General features: G+C 35.8%; 1 protein-coding gene across 1 annotated transcript in view; it reads left to right on the top strand.

The window, feature by feature from the left end:
• DIPK1B (divergent protein kinase domain 1B) overlaps window positions 1–20,000 on the top strand; it is a 558,256-nt gene that overhangs the window by 113,421 nt on the left and 424,835 nt on the right. The window contains exon 2 of the mRNA XM_044058535.1: window positions 16,309–16,443. Coding sequence (XP_043914470.1) covers window positions 16,309–16,443 — 135 coding nt within the window. The remainder of the gene's footprint in view (window positions 1–16,308; window positions 16,444–20,000) is intronic.

Genomic DNA, 20,000 nt, shown 5'->3' with positions numbered 1-20,000 from the left:
TTCTATTACCAGTGAACTTAAATGTCATGCTTTAAAAATATATTTTTTTGTTAATTTGTTGAGTATTCCATGTTGTATATATTTACACAACATTTAAAAAAATGTTTTTAGTATTTACTTTACATATAATTGTTACTTAGTGTTCCTAAGAGTGTTTATATGCCTTTAAATATTTTGGCAGGGTTTTATACATTGTATTAATTGGAATGTACTGAAGGGGTGTGTCAGGTTGGAGGTTATAGTCTTGTAGTATAAGAAGTTTTTTATGGTTCTGATGAAGTCCACTACATGTACAGGATGAAAGCACTTAACCGCTTATTTGTAATGGAAGTTTATCCTCTATACCCTAGCAGACTGATCGTCGATTATTTTATTTTCTTATTTTGACATGACTAAGCAGCTGCTCTTTATATGTTTTAATTTTCTTTTTTGATCATTTGTGAAGAGTGGCTACCATTATGTCGGCACATGGGTCTGTGTAGTTATTATTTAGTGACATCCCCAAAATGAATTTATCGTCATTAGTGGGTAATCTGACATTGTTGTTACAACAGCTTACCCAAACCATAGCACAGAACACCAGCATTTGTTTAAACAACACTATAGATGAAGGTGATTGGCAGATGAGGAATAACTTGGATCTCAAAGTAACTAACAAAAGAGATAAGAATTCACATGTTCCAAACGAAACCAATTTGCACATGGATTGGACCGAGGCAGCCAATGTTACAATATGACAATCTGAGACACTTGCGGAAGAAGGTAAGCTTTTTGTCCCACCTGGTGGTGAGACTTCTTCACGTGAAGAAGTCTCACCACCAGGTGGGACAAAAAGCATTTAGTGTTCACTGTTGTTTTATCATCTACTTCAATATATATTCTGTATTTTTTATTATTTTTGCTTGTGCTATGTTAAAGAAAAGGAACTACAGTACTTGGAGTGGACTTACCTTCTTCCACAAGTGTCTTGGATTGTTGTTTGGTCTCTTAGTTTTCCTGGTTTAATGTTACAAGATGGTTAGACAAATTCAACGATTCTGGGGATGAAAATTATGTTAGAGGGGCCCAATGGTGATTTCCTGTCCTTGAAACAACAAATTGGTCAACTGGACAAGACTGTATTCAAGTTTAAAATCCTGCAGATGGACAATTACTTTCTTGGTGAGAGCTTGAGACGTCAGCATGTCCCGAAAGGTTTACGTGGGTAGAAGTTTCCTCACAGGGTTAAGGAATATTCACCCTATCACCTTGAGTTGATTAGACTTTTTGGTTATAAAGGAGAATGATTGGTGAATGGATATCTTAAACGGTGAAATTTCTAACTTAGCATCTTCCATTATGGGAACCTGAACTTTTTGAAGTATAAAACCACTCTTGACAACATATTTTCCTGGGTGAAATTGAAGTTGGCATCCATTAAACACAGAAAAGATAAGAAGTTATCCAGAGATGATATTGAGTACTGTGACAAAAGGGTGTACCCCAGGTTATGTTCAGCAGGGTATATTGTTAAATCCTCAAGCAGAGGCAACATCAAAGAACCTGTAAAGAATGATGAGTTACTTTGGAATGAGGAGGATTTCCCTTTGGACCAACCTCTGGTAAGATGGTCAGAAAGGTTAACATAAAAACATCAGGAGAGGTTGGAATCAAATGCCTGTCAGGGACAGAAAATGAAGGGCAGGAACAGGAGAATGAGGAATTCATGAATCAACAACATGAGGAAATGGCAGCTGATGGGGAATTATTGGACATCTGTTTGAAGACCCATTTGTAAGGAACTGAGTCTGTTACACCTTTTCACAATTTCAATGTTTTCACCTTTATGGATATCACTATTGGTCCAGAGCACCATGATTTATTTGTCAAGGGTTTTACATTTATCCCCTCTGGGCGGGTTAACCTTGAACAGATGATTTAAAAACTTAAAGTGTTTACTAGGAATCTTAATTTGTTTGTACTTATGGATGACAGGACATTGTTACAGTCTTCTGACACTAAGCTTAAACGTAAGAGTTTATTGTTTAATCCCCTCATGCATCCCGTGATAAATGTTTTTGAAAAAACATGTGAAAGACAGATAAGGGAGTTGCTTACTAACTGTAGGAAGAAGGAACATATTAGATGTATGAAAATTGACAAGGTTGGGGGAATGGTGCTCATGGACTCAATTGACTACATAAGTAAGATGACAGTGTTGTTATCGGATGAAAACACATGCCAAATGGTACCCTTAAATTAAATCAACAATGCATACAATAGTATAAACATATTTTGGATGTGTTACTGTTTTTTGACATCTCCCCTGATGTTTTTCATTTTTTGAAAGTCCATCATCCTATTATACCTAAAATTTTCAGTATTGCAAAAATTCATTCTGACATCAACAACCCACCATTTCAACCAAGTGTGTCTGTAAGCGGTTCAATTACTGATCCCTTTGCCAAATTAATAGACTACAAACTTAAAGGTTGATTTAAGGACAGTGTTCACGTCCTTAAGGACTCATGGGATTTTGTAAACAAATTAAGAAATGGTACTTGTACTGAAAATTGTCTTTTAGTTACACTTGACATAAAGAACTTGTTCATAGTCATCCTGAATGAATGTGGATTGATGTGGTTTGAAAATGTTTTAACCAATTTTGACTTGGTGTCAAAAGAAGTTTAATTTGTGAATTCATGGAGGTGGCGTTTATTTATTATTTATTTATTTTACATTTGGTTGCCAGGAAAGTCTGACTGGACACAATTTTTTTCAGCGGAGGCCCAGGGAGAAAAGCTCCACATTTAACAAGTATAATGGTGTCCATGTACACAGTTACAGAGGTATAACTTATACAGATTCCATCAAATAAAACTAGAATGACAACAAAAAAACCCTTATATCAAATAGTGCTAAGATGCATTATACAGATTACATTAAGTAAAATTAGGGTGTCAACAGAATAATAAAAACAATCACATCAAATTAAGCTAGGATACAATCATCTTTTCATTGCCAGAGGGAACAGATTTTAACAGAAGATGGAGTTATACTAGCCTGGGGAGTCACAGTTACAGATCCAGTTAGTTTGGAGATATGTTTTCAGAGACTTCCTAAACAGGGCAAGAGATATAATGATAGAAATGTTAGTGGGCAGAGTGTTCCATTTTTTGGCTGTAAAGTTTGAATATAGACAGGCTCCTGCGGAATTGTTGGCTTTAGTGATTTTATGTAGAATAGTACGGATGTATTAGGTTTTGTAATGCAGGGGTTTTATCTGGGTAGTAGAGAATCTTGTGTGTTAGTATAAGCTGGTTATAAAGGATAAGATGGGGAAGTTCAAGCCAGTTGAGTTGTTTTAGGGGAGAGCAGTGGTGTGTAAGATGTGGACTATTGCTGGCAAACCTTGCAATTTTGTTGTAGCAGGCCTCATGTTTAGATAAGTTTGATTTGCTGAGATTGATGAAAATAGGGGAGGCATAAAGAAGTGTGGAGATGAGATGTGTTTGGACTATTTTAGCCCAGGTGGAGTTAGTGAGGAATTGTTTATTTCTATATAGTGCTCCCAGCTTTTTATGAACTTTCTTTACAGTGAGTGAAATGTGAACATCAAATTTCATATAAAAGTCAATCTCAACCCCTATGAATTTGGTGTAAGTAGTTGGAGAGGTAGCTGTATTATTGTTAGAGCTGATAGAAAAAGTGGGCAAATAAGTGGAGTGGTTAGTAGGGTGGAATATGAGAAGTTTGGTTTTATTGGGGTTTAGTATTAGCTGAGCTTTAGTAAGCCCTTCTTCTACAGACAGAAAAGAGGCCTGTGTTAGTGAGTGGAGTTAATTGAGGGAGGGAGAGGTGCAGATTAGTGTAGAGTCATCAGTATATTGGATGACTGAGGCATGTAGAGAAGAAGTGTGGAGATTATTAGGGACTATGGAGAATAGTATAGGACCCAGTATAGAGCCCTGAGGAACACTCAGTGTGACTGGTAATAGAGGAGAGCTTTCCTGTCTCCACAGAACTGCTTGTTGCCTACCTGACAAATAGCTTTGAAACCATGTGATGGTGGATTTACTAAGATTAAGTTCTGAGAGGGAATTAATAAGTTTGTTATGGTTAACCATATCAAATGCTTTTGAGAGATCCAAAAAGATGGCAGAGACATAGTTACCATTACTTCAGTGGTTGTTTACTGTTTGACAGAATGACATGAAGGCTGTTGTAGTACTGTGATAGGGCCTAAATCCATGTTGAGTGCTTGTGAGGAGGTAATGTGTGTTAAAGTGATTCAGAAGTTGTGTGTGTACACACCTCTCTATTTTGGACAGTGGTGAGAGTACTGCTATTGGCCGATAGTTAACTCCTTTGAGTTACCCCCTTTGTGAAGAGGGATGATGTAGGAGGTTTTCCATATATCAGGGACTAGGTTTTCAGAGACTGAATGGTTGATAAGAATAGATACTGGATATGCAACAGCATCAGCTGCTGTTTTCAAAAATTCATCAGGGAGATTATCAGCGGCTAGGGTGGTAGGTTTAAGTTTTATAAGGAGTTCTTTGATAAAGTTAGTAGACACAGGATGTAGAGTAAACTCACTGTTGTTAGTAAGGTTGTTGGGTGGAAAGTTAGAGGATTGACATTTTTATGAGTTAGCTAGAGCGAGAATGGATTCTGTGAAGAATTTTTTGAAATGCGTGGCAACACTGACAGTGGTATCAATTGTTTTTGGAGGGGGTGTATCTGATTTACTAGGAAGGAGAATGTTGTTAATGGCTGACCAGAACTTTTGGGGGTTATTTTGAAATTTTGTTTGTATGTTGTGGTAGTAGTTGATTTTGTCTTTCTTGACATTTTCTTTGCCTTGTTGTGCAGTTCTAGATATGCCTGCTTGTCTATGTGGGATCCAGTTTTGTGCCAGAGTGCCCAGGCTTTATCTCTAGATTTCAACAGAAATCTAGTCTCTTTGCCTAACCACGGGGAGTAGTCAGCTTTGACTCTAATTTTTCTAGGAGGGACCTGGAAGTTTAAGATGTCTAAGAAGATAGAATTAAAGTATAGGACTGCATCATCAAGATTGAGGGTCTTGAGAGGAGTCCAGTTACATCCTTTTAATGATGTATTAAATGTAGATGGATTAAAGTTTTTCTTGTTGTGTATTATCTGATAAGTAGTGGGCTTTTCCTGGTTGGTGTGATGTCTAATTAAATATGTAGGTAAGTGGTCACTCATGCTGTCAGGGAAGCAGCCTAAGCAGCATATGAAAGTTGGTCTATTTGCCAAAATCCAATCAAGTATAAATTGTTAAAGTTTTTGTCAATTCTAGTAGGGGAGTGGATGAGTTGAGAATATCCATGGAGGTTGGTGAAGTTTGAAGGGGTACTGGAGTCACATGTTGACCAGTCAATCTTATAGTACCCAGTATGATAGTTTCATTATGGAGGAATTCAGAAGCTCAATCAAGTAGTGTCTCCAGGATAGGTGTGTTAATGCCAGGAGGTATGTAGCATCCAATTATATTAATACATTTTCTAGAGTTAAACAACTTCATTTTTTTTAATGGCGAATATTTTAAACAACTAAAAGGTGTTGCCATGGGGGCCATGTGTGCCCCCATTTTTGCTAATGCAGTAGTGTTCCGATGAGAAAATTAGGTTGTTTTTAAAACTGAACTTTTTGTGAAATGTAGGAGATCTTTTCATTTCTTGGATGACATTTTTGCGATCTGGGCAGGATTTGGAACAGTTGGTGGATTTTATTAAAACTCAAATCAACCACTACTGTTTTTAAATTTACACACAGTTTTAATAGGCAGGAGAGCCATTTTTTAGATGTTAAATTAAGTAAAGATTTGGCTAGTATATTTGATTGTTGACAATTTGTTTCAGGTTTCTTTTAACACCACTTTCAATAACAGTAACTATATGGTTCTGCATTATTCTGTGGATTCTGCTGACATCAGCTGTATCTTAAACAAGACCTGTCCTGTTTTGCAATGTGATGATGAGATTAATGTGAATTTTAGTAATCCCGCAGTGTTTACTTGCAAAAATAGAAGTAACATTAAGACAGTTCTGGAGAGAACAATGAAGGCCTCCAGCTATGGTTCATGTAAGACCATTTAATGTGGGCGTTGAAACCAATGCCCATATATTGACACAGATGATAGTGGAGAGCCTTTTGATAGGCTATACCGGTGGATGATAAGGGGAGATTCTGTTGTTACACTGACAAAGCTGTTTATTTAGCAAGATGTCATTTTTGTCAGCCATTCTACATAGGGAAAACAGAGAATGCCTTGAACAAAAGAATCTACCAACATAATCACAGTAAGGACTGCAGATGTGCCTTTGCCAGACATTATGTTCTGTAGTAATTTTATTAAATTTAAGTTTTGTATTTTTGAAAACATTGATGTAACATGGTATGAAGAGGACTGGCAAAATCAACTTTATATATAGAAATTATATGACAGATGCATACGGATGCCTCTCATTTACCTGGTCTTAACAAAATAATTTCTATTATCAGTGAACTTAAATGTCATGCTTTAAAAATATATTTTTTGTTATTCTTTTTGTTGGGCATTCTGTGTTGTATATATTTACACATTTTAAAAGCTGTTTTAATATTTACTTTACATATAATTGTTACTTAGTGTTCCTAAGAGTGTTTCTATACCTTTAAATATTTGCCTTAGTTTTATACATTGTATTAATTGGAATGTACTGAAGGGGTGTGTCAGGGTGGAGTTTATAAATCTTGCAGTATTGGAAGTTTTTTAATGGTTCTAATGAAGTCTATTACAGGTACAGGATGAATGCGCTTAACCATTTATTTGTAATTAAAGTTTATCCTCTGTACCCTAGAAGACTGGTCATTGATTATTTTATTTTATTATTTTGACATGACTAAGTGGTCACTCTTTATATGTTTTAATTTTCTTTTTTAATCTTATGATAAGAAATTACACCATCCTATTTTCTAGTCTTCACTTTTCTGTGAAATGAGTTTTCACTGAAATGGGTTTGACCATTTAAGTTTCAGTGAAATGAAGATTCAGGTTTATGACAGGGGCCCATACATACATATGTATATATATATATATCTATATATATATATATATATATATATATATATATATATATATATATATATATATATATATATATATATATTTGTTTATGTTTTATTATAATTATTTACTTTTTTGCTTATCCCACCAGTTTTCTAGAATCCAAGGTAATTACATAGTTTTCTTTCCTAATGAAAAGCGGGTGTAATTACATTATATCAGATTAAATTATTATTTTTCCCCACAATGAATAAAATACTAACTAGAACTCATGCATGTTTTCCTACCTTCAGTGATTCGCATACAATGGAAGCATTTCTCAAACAATGGAAGCATTTCTCATTTAAATACTAATGACTTCTTCCTTTGAAAAGTATTGTAATTGCATTTTTATGCCCCTATTTAGTCAAAAATTAATCAGCATTTGTAAAAATAATAACAATTAATTTTCTCATAAATATGATTCCCCATAAAATTATTTCAGTTCAAACAACAGATAGGTGATATGGTAAATGGCAGTCATGTGAGACACTTTAACAAAAACGGTTAATAAATATATTTACTTTCCTACTGCAATTTGAAGAAGCATCCCTGTATAAAACTCCTGGAGAGTATGTGATTCAGTGAAATAAGACCAAATATGCCATAAAGTGTACAGCAATGACTACAGCTATATACAGCACCATAGTAATCTCAAAATACATGCACACCATTCTAAATCAATGTTAAAACCAACCATCATTTTCTACATAGCAGTGATATAGCTACTCAGCTCTACCCGCCATTTGCCACCATACATCACGGCCTAATTGGCAATGACAACACTATTGAATGTGGCCTGAGAAATCATTCCCTTGCAAGACCAGTTCCAAGCCATTAAAAGGCTGCCGAAGCACCTCTTCTGACAAAACCCTTAGTATTTCACCACACGATTGAAAATGTCAGCTTATTCCTTGTATTCCATCCCCCAGTGAAACTGCTGCAACTTCTCATAGAGTACATTTTTATGCATTTGCAGGTGATTCTAGACAGGGAAAGTAGCACAACTGACAATAAAGTTACTCAATGTTGTTCTGAAACAATAGTTACTATAATGACCTACTAGTGTTTTATTTAAAATAGGCGTCTGCTTTATGCTTATGGAAGTTTTGTTATTTTAACTCACAGAAAAATGTGTACCTGCACTAATGCATTTTTCCAGGGAATCAGCACTAAGAAATACTATTTTTATGTTACCTGACATTCATTTCATTGACTTAACAGGTTTCCTAACATTAGCACTATGACTATCAGTTCCCACAATGTTGAAAACAAAAAGCAGGCTGGTAAGCAGCTTCAAATCATAAATGTGTAAATATTCATTCTTCTTTACAGATTAATCAGAGTACAGCATCACAGTACCTATAATAATTTTAATTTTCTGTTGCCAACAGATTGTAGATACTTCTTCCATTTCTCTTATTTTATCAGTTAATTTCTTCATATGTGGGGCTATTTTACATATCTGTTTTACACAACTACAGCAAAATGTTGATACCTGTGTATATTCTAAAATATACTGAGACTATTATATATTTCCACATGACAAAAGTGCAACAAAATGCCAATACTTTAGTGTACATATCTTAATAAAGTAACTTACACAGTAATTTACAACTAAGTAAAACAAAATCTATCCATTTTATAAGCAAATTAAGGTGCGATAACTGCATGCCTAGATTCAGAAGGATATAAAAACCCTCTTGTGCCTTAATCTTTACTTAGCAGTCTGAATTTTCTGTGTATGAAAAAGATGAAAAAAGAAGCAGATCATGTTAGTAGTCTGTGATTTCTGGGTAGGGAAAGTGAGAGTTAAAAAAATGCAGATCCTGTTTGGTTGCTGCCAGCTAGTTTCTCTCCACCTTATTAAAAGGGCAGCACGAATGGTTTAAACATTTGAAAGCATTTACATTAAAATGTAGTGCCCATACTGAATCGAAACGCACTTTACAGGTTATAGAAACTTGTATCAAAATGAAAGCTGCTTAATGTACAGCACAAGAGTGCAGTAAGTTAACACATTTGATAATGTTCATATACAGAAATTTATGAAGATTATAAAACATTTACAAGACAGTCATATGCTAGAAGAGCCTTCATATCAGTTCCACAGCTGTCCTTAAATATGGTAAAACAAAGCAGCAGGACATTTTTGGCTTGTAAAATATGTCTTCAGTTTTCTCTGTATTCACTAACAGGAGAATTTCCCTGATTGCTCATTATTATCATAACTGCAGCATTTTTTACATATGCAAGAAAAACAGCAACATATAACAACTGTTTTTCATGCTTCCCAGCACTTGTGGTCTAACACTTCTTACATCTTACCAGACTTAGTATTTCCCTCCCACAAGTGTAGTGCAGTTGTTGTGTGTTTTGGCTTTTCCCGGTTAGGGGTCGCCATAGCGGATCTCCGGTCCACTAATGATTGGCAGTAGATTTTTACGTACCGAGTTGCCGGCCCTGACGCACAACCTTCAATGAAGGTACGCCCATTCACGCATGTCTTCACACAGAAGACGCTCTAGCTGAGAATCGAACAGGACAACATTTTACTATGAGGCGACAACGCTACTGCGGTCCGCAGTATCCACAAGTGTAGCGCAGTGTGGTACAAAAATTAAAAGTATTGGAGGTACTATAATGATGTATGCTAGTTAAGCTGGAAAAAATAACACTTACAGTACATGACCCAAAATATCAGAGGGACACAACAAGAGTCATATGCCTTTCATGAGTTAATATTACTGAATGGCTCAGCAGTTAAATCAAAGACACAATGAGAGACATATGCCTTTAAAGTCTTTTGGCTTTTCCCAGTTTGGGGTCACCACAGCGGAACTACAGTCCGCTAATGATTAGCAGTGAGTTTTAACGGTGTCAAGTTGCCACCCCAGTGCCCAACCTTCAAAGAAGGCACACCCACATACCTACCTGCATGTCTCTAAATTCACTCAACCGCAGGGTGGAGAGTCTGCATAGAGGGCAGTCCAGCCAAGAATCGAACCGGTGAACCTCTTGGTGTGAGGCGACAATGCTAGCTGCTGCACCACCGCAGAAGCTAAGAGACATATGCCTTTCATGAGTTAATATTACCAAGTGGCTCAGCAGTTAGTATACTTGAATTTGATGCAGACTCATTGGAAGGTTATGGATTGAACAACACTGCAGGGTATTGTTTCAGAAGTACTGCATTCCTGAAGTGCCAAGTCTTTGACACCTGCCCAAGTTGGAGGCAGTTCAAGTATGTGTTAATGATCTCATTAACCTTAGCAGAAGAGTCCAGGTGCTTTATTTACATATTTACTTACATACAATTATTCATAATTACATATATGGATCTTTAAAAAAGTACTTAGCAGTTTACATTATTTACAGTTTTAATACATCTTGCTTTATCCTCCCTTTTCATTATGCCCCACTGTTTTTGTCATCACCCCTTTTTATTCTATTTATAACTTGCATAGTTAAACAGCACTTCCCAAGTTCTTCCTTTTAAAATGAAACACTCTTTTAACATTTTTATCACATATCTCCAAAAATCATATTGTCTATACAGCACCATACTAATTTCAACAGACAGAACATATTAGGCAATACATTCTTGAATTACAGTAGGCCACAATGACTTTACCTTTATATAGTGCAAACATATGCTTTTATTACTTCCCTATTACACAAATTTCACATTCTTTCCTAGAAATTTGAAAAACATAGATGCTTAACTTTTAATTTATTAAGCCACAAGACAGCAAACTTCCTTAAATCCTTCTTATCTTTGTTTTATTGTTTTTTGAATATCTGTAGCTGAAGTTTCCCAAGTATCTGCCCTGAAGCATTCCTGTAGTACCTTACACCATTCATTTTGATTTTGTGTTACATTATATGTATTTTTATACTTTAATTCTTTCTGATATTCTAACATTTATTTATGTGCAGTTTTCAATAATCTGTTTTGTTTATGCATATTTCCCAACAAATTTCATATTTGTTTTAATGTCAAATCTACTAAACTGCTGTTTCAGCATTAACAATACACAGTGACTGTATAGATGCCAGATGTACAATTGGGTTTATCACCTCAAGCCACCCTTTTCTTCATACTTATAAAAACTCCTCTTTTAAAGGAATTCTACTAGATCCTTTTCCAAACAGAGCATATAAAGACTTCCGAAATAAGCCACCTCTCCCAAAATAAAACTGAGTTAAGATGATAAACTTTCTGTCCAAATATTATTTTAAACATTTCCATACAATTTATAATACTTTTTAAATCTGTCAAGATATCTGTCCACTGTTTATTCACTATTTAGTGTTTTCCAAATCTTACTCCTAATGCTGAAGTCTCAGTCAAAGAAAAATATAGTCCACCTATTTTTAGTTTCTTTCAGAAACCCATGCATTTTTCTTTATTCAGCATTAACATAACATATAATAACTGTTCCACTTCTTTTACAATTTATTTCACCCAATTTTTACTTCTAAGTAGTAACACTATATCATCTATGTATGGCATGATTAATGGCAATATAAAACATTATTAAAACTTCCACTAAATCCAGTATAAATTCTCAGTACAGCTACATATGACTGTATTCATCCAATGAAAATAACTGTTCATTAGGCATACTTCTCTAACCCCAGTCATCACTTTTCCCTGATTACACAACCAACTGTTGATTAATACCCTTACCTTATTTTGCCTTTCCACGGATGATATTATATATATAATATTATGTTCTGACTAATGCCACACTTATACAAAATAATTAACATCTATAAATGCTAATGCTGTTGAATACTGCTTTCTCAGAGGCGATCTCTGTCTAATGTACAGAGCCATATCCAACCCAGAACTGTTGAACATCCTCCATCTTAGCAAAACTAAATCTACTCGAGCTACACGCTCTAGGGATATAAACCTCAACACAACAATGAATAGAACATGCTGGAGGGATAGATTCCCTTCGCAGAGACTTCCTTTACTATGGAACAGGGTCCTGATCTACATAAGACAGAGCCCCTCACTATCACTCTTCAAGAGGAACCTTGATGAGTGGATGGGTAACAGAAAGTTCACATCGGGGATCACACCAACAGCACTACTAGATAGGGGCCAAGGGTACTAGCTGCTAGTACAAGGGTCTAGGGAACTACTAAAGGGGCGGTGAATACCGCACAACGTGGCTGGGCTAATATATGCCTTCGGGCAGATAGCCCAGTACCAGCCTATGACCCTATGAACCTAAATACTGTCTACCTTTTTGATGTCGCCCACAATTTTTCCATATATCTATTTAATACACTTTTCATATTTTCTTTCATAATGATTAATATTTCTGTGAGTGTTTCCCTTTACTTCAGAAATAAGTTTTGGCATTACTTTTGCCATTATACTCTCAAATTTTCACGATTAATGTGTATTCCATGATGCTTAACATGACTGGTCTCCAATTTTTCAGTATGCTTTTCGCATCTGTTTTCCAAACAATGCTAATAAAGGTAATACCTCCTTCAAATAGTTGTTTGTATTCAATTCCAGTTTGCCACCAAGCCATTTAATACCACAGCAAAATACTCTTTTTCTGATAGACTTTAAAAAACAAAAACTATAATCAATAGCATCTAACCCTGGCACACTATTCTCTTTAACTTCTTTTAACAGATCACCTAAGTTTTCTACTGATAAAATATTGTCCACTCACTCATTTCCAACTACACCAGTCTATCTTACACTGCATTGACTTCTAGGGCCACACCTATTCTACTGTTACTGTCATAATGCTTTTCTCTAACCCGTCATCATCTCCAGTTGTTATACTGTCCATATTCATTAACACAAATGGCTTAATAAACTCAGAAACTTCTACTCTTTTTGTAACGTGTGTGTGCATACAGAAAATTTGGCATTACTGGTCTAGTGTGTATTCTTAAATCTAATTCCAACACGTCCCATTTTAATAACTGCATATTTAATGCTTTTATATCAGAACTCACTAATAATACTATAATATTAGAACATGAGTGTATCTTAACTATCCATATTAGCCTACTTTTACACAATAATTCACTGGATTATTTGTTTTGATGTTAAATACCTTGCATAAAATAAGTACATAACATCTGCAAAACTCTGCTTATACTCTTTTAAAAGTGCCAGTCTTCTGAAATCATTTTAATGCTGTTAACATTTAATGCAGCTATTGTTACATTATCCTTTAACTTTTTGACTCTGCAGCATTTATATCCTTTAAGTTTCCCCCTTTCCAACGGTTGTTTCTTTCACTAATATATGCATTTTCTCTTCTTGCTTTAATATTCACAGCATTCTCCCTTCCCTTCTTTCAGTTTCTAATACCTCAAATTTATTACATGCATGAACAGAAGAGATATTACTTTCTTGTATTATAGTAGTGTATTTGCCATGTTTTTACAGATATTTTCATTTTCAGATTAAAACACAATTACTGTTTAATTCATCTCAAGTGAAACAGTAGTTTTAACTTCTTATGTAATACAATATTTTCACAGTCAAAACACTCATTTTCTGGTTTTAAGCATTTTTGTAAAACTCTTATTTCCTGGTTTTAAACATGTTCTATATTTCAGCTTACAGCTTTTATGGGAAACCCAAATCAGCATTAATTAGTCACAGTCATTTATTAAATGTTCAAGTGAGCCCTGGGGGTGGGGGATCAATTTTTTTATTTTCCCTCTGTAAATACTGTTCCTCAAACCCTGTTAGTATTAACATCACTATACACGTGCTGAATTTTATCACAAACATTTGAAGTAAGTAACCCTAAGTTACCATGCTGCAGATTCCAAACTTATTTAATCTATTATTCATTTGACCAAATGGACAGTGTGACAAACAGAATTAAAGCATTTTTCATGTTAGTTACATCAAATACGTTTGTCAAAAATGGTATAGCAAGTTTATGTCTGTTTCTCATGTTCATCTTTATAAATGCATAGTTTAACTAGAGGACAGCCTGCCTTCTTTTTCCCAAATAAGCAAATTAGTAGAAATTCCTCTAGTAATCCAGTCCTAGTTAGTCTAAATACTTGCTAAAATCTTCAATGAATAAGGGCCATAGGCTCAGTCAGCAAGATCAATCCAGTCAATAAATGCATCTGTTTATATTGATAGTATCTCTCTAAATGATTGTTCTTCTTACTGTTACATCTATTGCTGTTGGGGGATGAAAAAGGAGCTACTAGTGCAGTAATAAAAATGGACTGCATATACCTGGGACAGTATTTAGCTGATGACTAGTAGGACAATTGACTGCATTATACTGGAACTGAATAGTTTATGCAGCTGTATACCTATAAATGTTATTGCTAAAGCACTCAAACAATTTTGTGTGTGCATTTATGTGTAATTATACATAGATTATACCTATTTGATATGTAAACTTAGAAGATCAGTCTAATAAGTTGATAGGAATGTGTAAAAAATATGTTACTCACAGACTTGAATTAAAACTCTGCCACAAATTAAAATATAGCATGCTCTGTCATAAATGCATTAATACACACAGGGTTGTACAGTGGATAAATAATAACACACACTCAGACCTCTAAAGCACTCACCTACTGGACTTGTGCCTCACAACACCCTTGATGTGCAGTTTACTCTTCAGCATGTCTTATTGTGTAATTGTTTACATATACACACACATACCTACTTGTGTCTACAATACCCTGGATGCATGGTTATACATGTTAAATGCACACTCCAATATGTCTTACTGTTAATTAATGATAAATAGATGGACAGACAGGCAGATAGATAGAGCTGCTGGTGCATGTGGAGATAGTTTGCTAGTACTTAACTATAAATGGAAAGCCAAAGGAACAAAGGAATAATAAGGCATAATAACGTAATTTTCAAAGGGCTGTGTGTAAACCTGCATAACTAGCAGCTGGGGTGTCACAGACCACGCTGCCACAACAGCACAGTGGACCACTCTCTTGCTTGTGCATTTCTATAACTGTGATTCATGTGATTTCTGCAGGTGGTGTTTGTACATGGTACCATGATCATTAAATTCTGTTAGGTCTACATTATCTGAAAAGATGCTAATAGGATTAAAGTCCAAACAATCTACAGGCAACATTTATAGAACGCTGGTAACACTCGGTGACAAGTGTTTATTGCTTCACAACTGTCTAGGGCTGCTCCTCCCTGAGATGGAGCAAACATCTGCTAACTTTGGGCTCACTATCTGGGGTGAGCAGTGCAGAGGGCCTACCATCTGGGGCTAGCAGTGCAGAGGGCCCACCACCCGGGGCTAGCAGTGCAGAGGGCCCACCACCCGGGTTAGCAGTGCAGAGGGCCCACCACCCGGGGTTAGCAGTGCAGAGGGAAGTTCCTTCTTCCACTCTGCCATGGAATGAAACAACTGCTCATCAGTTGTTCACTCTTATGAATAAAACAGCTCCTGAGCTATACAAACCCAAGTCACCAGTGTCTGTCAAAGGAATGGCTATCTCCAGGCCATAATATATATAATCATTTAAAACTTCAGAACTGCAGTTCATCATGAAAAAAATATGGAATACAACTGTCCATTTTAATCTTTAGATGCAGATTCTATTTATTTTACAGAATATTTCGGAATACCCATTTTTTTTTCCATAGTGGCACATGTAACTGTTTCTCTCACTTTTTTACAGAAGGCATTGTTGCATTGTTTTCTTTGTGCATTTAAATCAGATAAATGAAATAGCAAACTCTGATGTGACCTGTAAACTGTCTCTTTTAGATTGAGATTTCCTGGGAGTGACTTTAATGCAATTATTTAAAACAGGTTTTACCTGTCAGCATTGTCATAGAATATCAGAATTTGCAGTCTTGAATCATTTACCCTCTTTGCCCAAGGTACTGTTTGTGATAATACTCAACTAGAAGGGTAAGCAGGTCCAGCACATGGGATTCAGCCTGCTTTGTCTGAATTCTACTGCGTGGAGTATGGTAGTCTCCCATCCGCTACGTAAAGATGTGCTATATATACTTCTTAATCTTGTTATGACAATGTATTTATGTTGTTCTGAAATATTTGTATTAGGCATGTATTAAACAAAGATCTCTGCATTTTAAGTAGTACTCAAAGGCAAAGAAATATGAGACGCCAATGAAATTAAGAGCACTTATTACATTCATTTCATAATAAACTTTGAGCTAAATACAGCCATTTCTTTTTCAGGGTCGTCTTCCTGGTATCAAAGTGAAATACCTCTTCCTTGCTTGGCTTGGCATTTTTGTGGGCAGCTGGGTGGTTTACATGCATTATTCATCGTATTCTGAGCTTTGCAGAGGCCACGTATGTCAAATGATTGTTGTAAGTAATTTATTTTGACCTATGGTCTTTTTCTTTGCTTCTGACATTGATATACGTTCCCACACAAACTAGTAGATACAGTAATTTCACAAAAGAAGCATAAGACTGCAGTACAGGATTGCATTTCTCCACTGCACTACTTAAAGCAGCAGGAACATGTGTCAAGCAGACACTCGGCAGGGCCAGCGATATCAACAACATCTCATTCATCCGATTATGCACTGAAAAATTCTAATGACTATGCAGTTTTCTTTTATAGAAACAGGAAGACATCTGCCATTTATTTTTATTGCATATCTACTTTATATCCACTGTCTGATCTTTATCTGTAGTAATCATTTTGTCTGTTATTTCTCAACATTTAATGATTAGCTGACTGTACAGGGCAGTGCATACCCTGTGTGACGGCCACCCTATGCAGCTTTCTCCAGCATTCTGCTCTGTTGGTTTACACAGTAATTAGAATGTTACTTGTGATGAAAAACATTTCTAAAAAAACATTTCTAAATAGCATTAATTTGTTTCGAAGTCAGGAATTTCTGATCTCTGAGCAGAACAAAAGCAATCTTGTTTTACCACATGAAAAGGATGCTTCTTGCATTTCTGTCACATATCAACATAACCATAGAAGCATTCAACCCAGTAAAGTAAAATAAATGTAAATACCAGCCTGTCGATTGAACCACATTTAGTCATTTGCAATGCAAACATTGTACTGTAGACTACAATTTGTTACAAAGCACAGTCAACCTGTGTTAAACCTTTGGAGTTTATAAACTGAATTGAATTTCAATTTCTCCTAGTTGAAATTGAAAAATCAATGGACTTTTGCTGAAGTCCTAGTGCAGAAATGGGAGGAAAGATCTTTGAGATACTGTACAGATTTTAAACCCAAGATTAACTAGTAGTCTTATGACAAATGCATGAAGCTGTGTGTTTATTCATAAAGGCATAGCTATAGGTCATTGTACAAGTATGTTCACAAAGTTTGTAAGAAAACATCTGTTATATCAGCAGACTGCAAACTAAACATTGTGCTGTACAAATGAATTACTCCAATTCTAACTCCAAAAATATGTAGTTTAATAAAATTGAACACTTTCATTTCAAACATTGCATGGAACTTCTCATGAATATTACATATTTTTGTAGTTATAATTTGGTCAATCATTGGTACAGCAAGATTTTAGTTTGTTTTTGGTGTATTTTTGGTTTGTGTGCACTAGCAGAATAGTTAACCCAAGTAGTACATCCTCTTCTTCATAAATTCTAGTCACTATTTCACATAATGTTCATATTTTTTTTTTGGTATTACTATGAGTGCTTTATTGAATAGCTTCCATCAGTCACAATAGTTCCTTGGTGCAGTCCACATGTATGGTACAAGTTTGTGAAAAAAAATACAGAGTACTATAAACATATATTTAATTGTTCAGCAGCTGACAGACAATTAAGATATAATTACATCATGTACCATCACTTGAAATGCGCCCTCAGCCAAATGGGTATAACCAGTTCCATTCAGCAGGAACAGGCCCTGAAACCACCTTCCTCAGGGTTATGTAACATTTACTTCTGTAGAGTAATGTTTCATCGCAATCTCCCAGCAGCCCTATTTGCTCCTTACAAAGCACCCTAATGTTTCTTGCCTTTTTCTGTCTCTATGTCTTTTATCTAATTTACAGTAGAATTCAATGGGTCTATATTACAAGACCGTAACTTTAGTTAATCGAATCAAGATCAATCTTGTAATATCAAAAGCTAAAAATCTAGAACAGCCAATTTAACGCAGGTAAACACTTCCCTTGGCCGTTATGTGGATTATGCCCTTTTCTCCAATTTGGAGTGATCTCAGAGTTGTTATATTTAGTTAGGAGGGTGTGGGGGCACACACCCCCCCCACTTGATTTTGGATTAAAAGTTTTTTTTTCATGCGGCCAGGGTAATTGTTTCCCAGCATTAAATTGTCTGATCGAGGTTTTTAGCGTTCGATATTACAAGCTCGATCTTTAGTTATTCGATTAACTAACATCTTCATCTTGTAATATAGACCCGAATTCAACAATGCTGGGAATGTCAGTGGATTTTCATTGTCTAGTTATCACACTCTTGAAGGATAAAAAATAATTGAATTAGCTGCTTTGTGGGTCCAGGAATTCTATCCTTTCCTCTCCAGCTAAGAAGGAACATTTCCCATGTGAGGGACCAGCTGCTACCTAATACAGCTCTGATTAAAGTCTGGATTTGGTCCAGGAAGTCCTTTAGTTTAGTACAGATACAAAAAATGTGTTCCAATTTCCACAATATTTCAGTTTCTTTTCCCAGTCCCGTTTTCAAAACTCCCATGTGTCATTCACATTATTAATTATTTCTTTGTAAGTTTTGCTGACTAAACCTCTAGTTGTTCCATTGTTAGAGCTTGTCTCTTTACAGCATCCTGATTAAATCTCAGACAGGATCCCTTCTCCTTAGTAGGGGTTTTCCATACTTATTCCATCCTGTTCTGAAGGCTGAATGCAACAAAAAGCTAATCAGGCCAACATTTACAGAATATTTAGCCTCTTCCCAAATGATAAATTCTCCTTTTTTTTTTACCAGCTCTTCCCCAATAAATCACTGCCATTTTCTGTAATGCCCAGTTATACAATAAGGGGCCAGTGTGGAACACCCCATCACTCATGCCTACAGGAGGAAGCAAGGGGGACAAGAGTCTGTTTGCCCCCGTCCAGCAGCTTTTTGGAATGCAACCATCATCTGCCTTGTCCAAGACTTTCACCTACAACCTTCAGAATACTGTGAGCAAATGCTCCATTTGACGGGGAGGGGGGGTATCAAATTATCTAAGCAGAAGGGCCATTTGCTTCCAGTTTGGATTATATTTTTGGTCCTGTATTAAGTAGGCCCACCTGCCCAGAGTAAATTTGTAATAATATATTCACCTATTTGTATTAGTAATTTGAAAAGACACAGGCTGCAGAGTGAATGAAAATATAGGTAGCTTTATTTTAATGTAGGCTACTAAATATGCAGTTTGTATTCATTTCAAAACACTGAAAAACAAATGGATAAAACTTGAAATAATACGCTACTGCAGACAAAACTGTCCAACAAAGTATTAATGTATAAGAAGAGCCTGAGAAAAAGAAGTCTGCAGCTTCACGGCAACATATTAAACTGCCATAAAACACAGATGGAAAAAAGCAAATGGACACCATTCTAATTTATCTCAGTAAGCAGGCTTCTTAGCCACATGTAGAAAGTGTGAAAAATAAAAATAAAACAAAACAAAACTTAAGCAAGTAACTGCACTAACAGCACTTACAAGGACCTTCCATCCCTTTCCCCTCACTATCCACAGCCCTTAATAAGCCACATTTGGAGCTGAAAAAATAAATAAATAGAAGTCTTCTTCTTCTTTCGGCTTTTCCCGGTTAGGGGTTGCCACAGCGGATTACCTGTCCGCTCGTGATTGTCAGTGGAGTTTTATGGTGTCGAGTTGCCAGCCCGGCACCCAACCTTCCACAGAAGGCACACACGCATTCACTCACACCTAGGGA

The sequence above is a fragment of the Protopterus annectens genome, chromosome 16.part0, assembly GCF_019279795.1.
Source record: "Protopterus annectens isolate FY-2018-M chromosome 16.part0, PAN1.0, whole genome shotgun sequence".
Taxonomy (NCBI): domain Eukaryota; kingdom Metazoa; phylum Chordata; order Ceratodontiformes; family Protopteridae; genus Protopterus; species Protopterus annectens.
Note: the sequence above shows the minus strand (reverse complement) of the source record. Positions and strands in the feature narration are given on the sequence as shown.